The sequence below is a fragment of the Cucurbita maxima genome, unplaced genomic scaffold, assembly GCF_002738345.1.
Source record: "Cucurbita maxima cultivar Rimu unplaced genomic scaffold, Cmax_1.0 Cma_Scf00020, whole genome shotgun sequence".
NCBI lineage: Eukaryota > Viridiplantae > Streptophyta > Magnoliopsida > Cucurbitales > Cucurbitaceae > Cucurbita > Cucurbita maxima.
This window is the reverse complement of record NW_019272036.1, coordinates 862873-871539: the sequence shown is the minus strand read 5'-3', so window position 1 is coordinate 871539 and position 8667 is coordinate 862873. Positions and strand designations below refer to the sequence as shown.

The window sequence follows — 8667 nt, the reverse complement described above, 5'->3', positions numbered from 1 at the left end:
TTGGGGTTCGAGAAAAAAGTGGAACAAAATCTAGCCTCAGCCAGCAGTTCAAACTAAATACATGTGCACCAGATAATTACAAGTAATTCCCAATAACAACAGTTAGTAAACAATGGACGCCCTATTCTAACTCTCACTAAAAGCTATTATCTTTGTTGACCCTTTGCCTTCACACATTTTAACCAAACCAACCCTAAACACTCATGGTTGGCAGCGTTGTAGCTTCCAAGAAGATGCTGAAATTTCTGAGAATTAGATGATGCCCCTGACTGACTGCAGCAAAATGAGGTGACAAGCCCTGGTCATTCCAGCAAACACAGCCAATACACCCAAGGGTGCTGTTCTCATATCATTCTTACGAGTAATATGAATGAGTATCAATATATTTATGTGGAACAGCCCACAAGAAAACCTTGACAACTTGAAAACGTCTCGGAATTTTAAATTCTCTACCTCTGTTGTGGTTGTGTTCGTCGAAAAGGCTGAGCAGCAGATAGCAGATACTTAGACAAGAAGATTATGATCCAAGAGATTAGCTTCACCCTGATTAAGAATGGAAATGCTCCATTTCAAGAACAAAAAGATGCTGCGGTTTGGAGAGTTCTTGAACCTACTAACTGAAGTCGGTCCCAAGTTCCGGCCATATCATGAAGTCTGATCTTCCAAGCTAGCCAGCATGATGAATGAGTTCGTGTTTCAGAGCAGCAATTTCAGAAGAGATGGGCAGTGAATTGAACCATGCTACTTCCATCAAGGGCACATCTGTAGAACTCCAGGGCTGAAAAAATCGTGTTAACTATCACCGAAGGTGGATTATGATCTAACACCGAACAGCATAAAGTTGAATAAATTCTGTCAAATAGCAATATTAATTATTGCAACTCATCTCAATTTAAGCACTAGTCATTTAGCAACAGAGCCCTGCACAAACCAGCAACCAAGTGGTCGCATGAGAAATAACCCAGTTAATTTGGAGATGAAATATCAACATGGAGCCTCAATTTATCAAACCGAACCAGATTCAGCTCTCTCTTCCCGTGAATCACCTGACTTTTTCCCCACAGGTCTGTGGAGAATTTTCACTGCCACAAATTCCATCATCAGATATAGTTTCGGAGGGGCGTCCATTAGAGCCACACAGACCAGATGAAGAGACAAGTGGCTTTTCACCGACAACGCCATTAGCAAAATTTTCATCCCAAAGAGCAGGTTTAAAAGAATTAGCATGGGCATTGTCTTCACGAAAATCATGACCATTAATCTTATTCGAACACTTATCATATTCAGGAGAATCCATCACGGGTATGTTGTTTTCAAACTCATCAGTACCATGGCCTAAAGTAGAAGGGAAAGATTTCTTCTGAGAATCAGATTCAACCAACTTGTGGCCAGCATGAGAATTCGAACGTATGATTCCTTCATCTGAAACTGTAACCTTAGGTTCAAGCAAACTGTCTGAAGGAGTATCAGCTGCCATACATTGAGAAGTGGACTGCGAATGGTCTTCTGAAACATGCTGAATTCCAGGCCTATTTTTGGTTGGAAGAGAGATCCCCATCGGGTTGGAGGGGGATGAACATTTCCCATCGGGGGAACATTCAGCTAATTTATCACCAGAATCAGAATCTGAATTTTCCGTTTCCATTGGAAAGCAAGAAGTTTTAACTTCACGAGATGCGTCCAGAGAACTATTCACCACAGATGTATCATTTGGAGAACCAGGCATGGATTCAGGATCCGGGTTAGTGTCAGCTGCTTCATTTGTTGTCTTCTTGGAGTGACGCTGTTCAGTGTCGTCACAACTTTGAGGTTCCTGTCCAGATGAGGTCTCTGCATCCATCTTAGGACTACTGAACTCTGTACTTCTACAATTCGTTTGCTTTGCACCTTTTAAGCAAAAACATAGAGCGAAGAATTACATTGGCGGGCAAAACCAATTTTATTCGAAAAATAAAAACGATGAGAACGATATAAAACCTGAGGCAGTAGTAGCATTTTCCTCAACAATTGTCTCTTCGATTAACAACTTCTGTAACATATCTGTTCCAGGGAACACCAGCATATTCATCAATCTCATTTCTTGCTTGAGTGATTGCTCCAAAGGGATAAAGCCAAAAATAACATTCCATGTATGCATGAGCTCGGCAATTGCTGGTATAATCAGTTTCTCAACCTTAAGTAAGCGGAGAGCCTATATAGAAGGAAAACATGATAAACATTGCAGTCATTGAAGGAAAGTAGTATGTTAAATTTGCAAACCCATAACAGTAGGAAAAAGATTAAGAAACATCTTTTGGGTAACTCACAGATTCAATTGCACGAAAAAGACGACGGCACATTCCTTGACGTCTATATATATGACGGGTTCCAATGAATGGCATCTCAGCTAACTTAGTCCCATGAAACCTAACCATATCAAAGATAGCACATATCAGCAAAACCTTACTAATCAAGCAAGCATCAAAACTGGAACATTGAACCAAAAGCTTATTTCACCAAATTACCATTCTATATGGTTAGAAGATAAATAATCTAATATGGTTAGAAGATATCAAATCCTAGAAGATAAATAATCTATTATGTCTAAAAGTTCAACTTTTTTCAGATGAAGTCTGCAACCTATACAAACAAAGCAAGAACCAACCTAAAACACACTAACTGGACACACAACTACACTCAACCAGAGCATATTTCTATCCAGAGCATGGTCTACTTAAATTTTTCCTTCTGCAAATATGCACAAGCAAAACTATATGGTCTATTCAAATTTCTTCCTTCTGCAAATACCAAGTTAATATGTCCACGCCAAATGATGAAGTGTGATGCATGATACCTGATTGTTGCTGCAGAGATGATTTCATCACCCCTTTCCAAAATAGCAGTGTAGAAGCCACTATAATTCAGCCTATAAAAGTTTGATCTGGAATATTAAACATGAAACTCATCAGAAAAACATTCAGATACCATGACGAGAAAATAATTTTTAAAACAAAATTTTGCTGTAGATTGTGATCAAATAGTTTTATCCATGTTAGAGCAATCAAAATTAAGTAAATATAGTAAAAGTAAGAAGAGCACTTTCAGAGTATTTAGAGTTATGATGATGCGAACAAACTATATCAGTATTACTAAAGGCAAGAAAAAATGTTCTTACCCAATATTATAAAGAACATTATGAATTAGATTTATCCCACTCCTCCTGTCAACAATAGACAAAAAACATTCATCCATAACTGTTAATGCAACAGCCAGTTTAGAGTTGCATTCAATCCTTTGTGAATGCCCACGATGAGATGAATCTGAATCTTCACTTGTTCTACGGACAAGAGACCATGAGAACCCTGCATCTAATTCGTGTTTCACCCCAAGAAACTTCTGCAAATTCTCAAAAAGCTGTAAAATACAATAATTAGTCTGCAGGTGAAAATTTTCATTGGGAAGAAATAGAAATTCTTAGAACTACTTAAAAGTAGAAAACATCAACCAGGTAAATGCAGGATTAGGGAACCTTATACCACAACATGATATGATCACCAGCATGCACAGACAAAAAGTACAACTGTAGTAGCCTGTATTCACCAACACATTCAGGTGACTGAAACTTAACAACGAGTAGCTCAAAGGTAACATGTGCACTAGAGAGGAAAAAAAATCCATGATAAAAGAATAAAAAAACTACATAACAGAGACCAATAAAGATTAAGATGAAGACAGGGCATTGTCGATTCCTATATTTTCTTGAAAATAGAAGGTTTTAGTCCAAGGAAGAACTATTGGTCAAAACATTAACAGACAAAGGTATATACACATCATAGTTATATTATCACTGACAATTGGGATCATATTAAAAATTTCAAATTCTACTCCATCTCAGACAGAATGCGACTTCAAAGGTTTGTCCACCTTCTCGTTACTGATAGTACAGCTTTAAGTTAAATGAAAACTCAATTAACAATCAAAGATGTATCGTGCAGGTCTACATAGCAATTGATGGAACAGTCACCGAAGGGACAAGAAACTAAGAAAGAAAAAAATGTTTGGATTTGGGTTTAATAAATCTTTTGATGGTTGTCATCCATAGCAAGTTAGATACATTGAAAGTGAACATAACTGGTAGAATCTAATTTTTGAAGCCTATCACTTCACACCAAGAATAAATACATCAAAGGAAAAAAGAATATACTTTCGCAGTGACTGAGTTACGTGTTTGAAAAACTATTGAAAAAGTGAATGCTCTACACAATTCCTCAACCACTTTATTCATAACGTCCACAAGAATAAATGACCAACAAAATTTAAAGTCATACTAAAAGAAGATTGGAAGTTAAGTAAATAGAAATTTTAGCTACCTCTCTGCAATTCTTGCCACAAAAAGAAGTGACTGAACCATTGGAATGAGTATCCATCTCCGGGATGCATGATTCATGAACTGCAGCAATAACAAAAATAAAGATTATAAAATCACAGTTGATGAGCAGGAAGGGAAGAGAGAAGAAATAAAAGAGAACAAATTGAAGTCATACATTTTTTCTCGCATAACATGCAACTAGATATCTCAAGAACATTGGTAGTGTTTTCATGAGAAGTATCAACACTAGCAACTCCACAGTACTTGCAGGTACAATTTGGGCAGTGCCAATCACCCGGAGGAATCTGTACCAACGGTATAAGCAAGCAAAGGAGTCAAATCTGAACTCAACAACTCTAGCCTTAACTAATTCCTGTTAAAAGAACTTATTTGACGATAATAAACAAAAAGGGGGCTGAAAAAAAGTCCATACAAGAAGAAGAGAAGATAAGTCAGAGACAAATAACACTGGTTAAATCACCAAAACCAGTGCATGTCAGTTTTCAGGGGTTCTAAAATTTTGTACGTGTGCGAGCGAGCAAGAAAGAAAGTGTGTGATGAACAGCTAATCCCATCCTCAACCGTACACAACTCCCTAAATTCAGCTAGAAAATATTTCCAGCCTACTAAGTGATTTAAATCATAAATTGCGATCAATAATTAAAATTGAACAAGTGGCATGTGACACAATAGGGATACCTACCAACAAGCATGAACAAGAAACTGGATACACACCTGAATGTCTAAACAACTCTGATGAAAAGTTGATGGACACCCATCACAACAGATCAAGTCGCCACCATCTCCACATATACCACAAGTATCATCATTCGGATCGTCACCTTCAATTTCAAATGTGTGGAAACTGAGACGTTTAGATTCCTCCTGTCTGTTCCAAGCATCTATCTGGCATTGCAGAAGAGAAATCCCAGATTCCAGAAAGATGTTTTGAAAAGGTTGTCGTAGTTTGCTTCCAGCGTGTATCTCAAACTTCGAAACAGTGAGGATTTTGCTGCAGCAACCACAATGAATGCCATCTCTGGTAATCCACCCTTCCAGCATCACTCGGGTCTGTCTGCGGTTCATATAACGAACCTTTTGGCTCAACTGCACAGTCCCAGAATCGATAAGCCAGGACAGCAGAGTCCTTTTACCAGTATATGGAACAAAACCATCATTCTCTGAATCTAATCCCTTACTAGAGCGACGAACTAACAATCCAAGCTTTCTACCTTTTCTTCCATGTAAAATACGTGAACTGAATCCAGAAGAATGTTTTGCATTGGCATCACGTGAATACTTACTAGAACTTTGACCTTTTGAGTCAACACTAGGAAATCCATTATCGTTCAATTTCTTTTTAATAGATTTCCCACCCTGCTTTATGAAAGAGCTTAATTTTTCTTCGTTGCTATCACTGTCCATGCTGTCCACGTCATTTTTAGTACCAGCAGATCTCAGTGCACTTGCTTCTTTGGCATTTTCACTGTCACTTTCATCTCTCTGCTTACTTTTCCATTCTTTCTCAATTTTCTTTCGAGTTTTCCTGGTTAATTGACTGAGAATATCATCTGAGATTGGGGTAAAGGAAGCATCAGCACTGGGTTTAGCCTCTGCTCCTTCTTCATTTAATTGCTTTTGAAGGGCATCATAAGCCTTAATAATTGACCAATATGCTGTTCCAGTTGGATTAACATAGACAGCATCTAAATAATCTCTATTCCTTCTAGGTCTGTAATCGATTTTCCAGCCAGAACTAAGGAGCATTCCCCTGATCCTTTCACGTAGCTTTTGTTTCTCAGTTCCACTGCCTCGTTTTGCTTTTCCTTCCTTTGCTGTACTTGGGGGAGTCTCTTCACATGGAATTTTTTCAACTTCAGAGCTTGCCCTCTTCGTAGATTTCTGAGCTTCAACAACCTTTTTTCTGGGCTTCAATGATACACCGCTATCACCTGAATCCCAACTGCAACCCTTTCCATTTTTTGTTGATGCTGATGTTTGAAAATCAGCATGGTCCTTCTCTGGCTTAGGAAAGGGATTCTGTTTCACATGAGGTTTAGTTTCTGGGTAAACTGAAGGAGCAACTAACACTTTCCTCTTCGGAGTATCTTCAGTCCTTAGAGTCTTTCTACTTTCTTCTAATTTGCGATGATCATACATATCCGAAGTTTCACTCACATTCTTCTTCTTTTTTACCATGACCTTTAAAACTCCATTTTTACCCTGAACCCTTATTGCTTCATCAGAATGACCCCTAAACTTATCCCTTAACAAGGGTGTTGGGACATAAGCTCCATCACTATCTGTGTCGAAGTTAATCTTTCTCGTAGGCCTATCCCGATCAAAGGTATTGGTTTTTTCTGCATACAAATTCTTTCTCTTGTCCACCAAAGCATGCCTACTAGAAGTGGTTCCAAATTCCCTCTTGATTTCACGTTGAGGCAGGTTCATGGAACCAAGAAACCGCTTTTCTCCACTGCCGTTAACATGCTTCCTCTGCTCAATCTCACCGTCGAGGTCATCGTACTCGTTGAAATCAAAGACATCTAAGGTGCCCATATTTCTTCCTAAACCATCCACATCCATCCTGTTGAGCAGAACATCATCATTCCGCTTAACATACTGCAACCTATCCTTCTTTCTGATGCTTCCCGTCTCGTCCATATCATCCTTTTCAAAAGAATTCAAACCATTACAAACCCGAATGGTTTCAGGATCAACCCGTCTACGATGGGGCAGCAATACCTCATCACTGGACCCAGAATCACTCAAAACCAACCTAGGCCTCTTCTTCTCCTTCTTCGCATGAAGCAAGCGTGAGGCCGAAGAACCGGCGCCCCCTAATCCATCCTCTTTCTTTCTAACAATTAAGCAACCGGACGAGTTCCGAGTCTTCACCAAAACCCCCGATGGTCCCCCAGATCTCACACCGTCCTCCATGAGAATCAACCCCCAAAGCAAGAACCCTAAATTACAAAATTTCCCTCCATAATCATATTGAGCTAGCCAGCAAACCCAATACAATCCAGCTACCACAAACCCCAATTCGATTACCCCCGAACTCCCCCAATGAAAACCCTATCAGATCTGAAGCAAACAGATCCCAATTCCGCAAGATTTTCCAAAACCAAAACCAAAACCGAAAACCACCAACCCTACCGTGGACGAGATATCAAGAATCTTACCTCAACAGAAAGCTCCAGAATTCCATAGCCGGGAATTGGCTTCAATTAGCCGCTGAATGCCCCGACGTACGAGAACTGATCATACACAAATTTTCTTAGTTAGGATCGTCATCCCATAGCCATCGCCACTTTATTATAAACCAAAGCAAATTATAAAACTTCCAGTTTTTTTTTTTTTTCTCTTTTCTTTTCTTTTCTTTTCTTTTCTTTTCTTTTTTCCCTCTCTCCTAAATTTATTTTTCAAGCATAATAATAATAATAATAATAATTCTCTTATTATTATTTATCCTTTTTTCATTTATTTCATTTTTCCCCCTCCAAATCTCGTTTTCCTAGGTGGAGCACAGATAAAGGCGACGATCTTGCCACGTCGGACAGCACTGAGCTACGTTGGATTGAATTATGACGTGGCGATATCTCACTGGGAGCAGAAGATTGCTAGCTGTGGTTTACAGTTCTGACTGTACTTAATTTGCATATGTGTTTTTCTTTTTTTCTTTTTTAATTTTTGCGTTTGCATTTTTTGGCTTCGTTGAGGTCCTGCTGGTTAAGGTATTGCCGAGGAACTTGGGCGCACGCGCCTACTGTGCGCGTGAGGATACTAAAACTACGGCGGGGTATTTTAAGGATCACTGGGCTGGGCTTCGTATTGGGCTAACTAACTAGGCCCAAACTTTAGATTTCCGTGGTGACATTTTCCAATAATGCCCCCACCATCTAATTTCTTTCAAATACTGTACACAATAATATATATAATTAATACTTCACTAATTTAATATTCATTCTAAATAAATGCTTAATTTTAAATGCTACGATAAGATAAAGTTTGAATGTCACGCACTTTATTAATCTCACGCACTTTATTATATTTAAATGTTAAAAGTTCGGTAGAACTAATTTATACGTTGATATGTTATAGAATTAACTTAATATCTATAAATTTTATCTGACGAACATTAATGAAACGTGTTCTAAAGTCACGAAGGAATCGAATATAAAAAAAGAAAACGGACAAAAAGTTAATGAAACATGGAATTACGTTCATTTACATTGAAATTGAGGGTGACAAAGTTGTGGTCTACTTTTTCTCTAAGCTATATGTGAGCGAGTGTGGTTGAGGATGACAACGTTGAA

At 38.4% G+C, this 8667-nt stretch overlaps 1 protein-coding gene across 1 annotated transcript; it reads right to left on the bottom strand.

The window, feature by feature from the left end:
• Positions 1-2: 2 nt before the first annotated feature.
• Positions 3-7735, bottom strand: LOC111494273 (increased DNA methylation 1-like). Its single transcript, XM_023144178.1, has 8 exons — positions 5084-7735; positions 4524-4653; positions 4350-4429; positions 3155-3393; positions 2834-2920; positions 2307-2406; positions 1978-2191; positions 3-1887 (listed from the first exon to the last, which is right to left on the bottom strand). Exons 1-8 carry the CDS (start codon positions 7286-7288, stop codon positions 1043-1045), a joined length of 3900 nt encoding a protein of 1299 aa, XP_022999946.1. The 5' UTR covers positions 7289-7735; the 3' UTR covers positions 3-1042.
• Positions 7736-8667: the final 932 nt, after the last annotated feature.

Bases quoted from the DNA above. Each gene is read 5' to 3' on its own strand.
- LOC111494273 (XM_023144178.1), bottom strand. From the start codon at position 7,288: ATGGAGGACGGTGTGAGATCTGGGGGACCATCGGGGGTTTTGGTGAAG. The intron at 2,921-3,154 runs GTAAGAACATTT...TTAATATTCCAG, and splicing joins AATGTTCTTTATAATATTGG to ATCAAACTTTTATAGGCTGA. The intron at 2,192-2,306 runs GTGAGTTACCCA...CCTTCTATATAG, and splicing joins TTTTTCGTGCAATTGAATCT to GCTCTCCGCTTACTTAAGGT.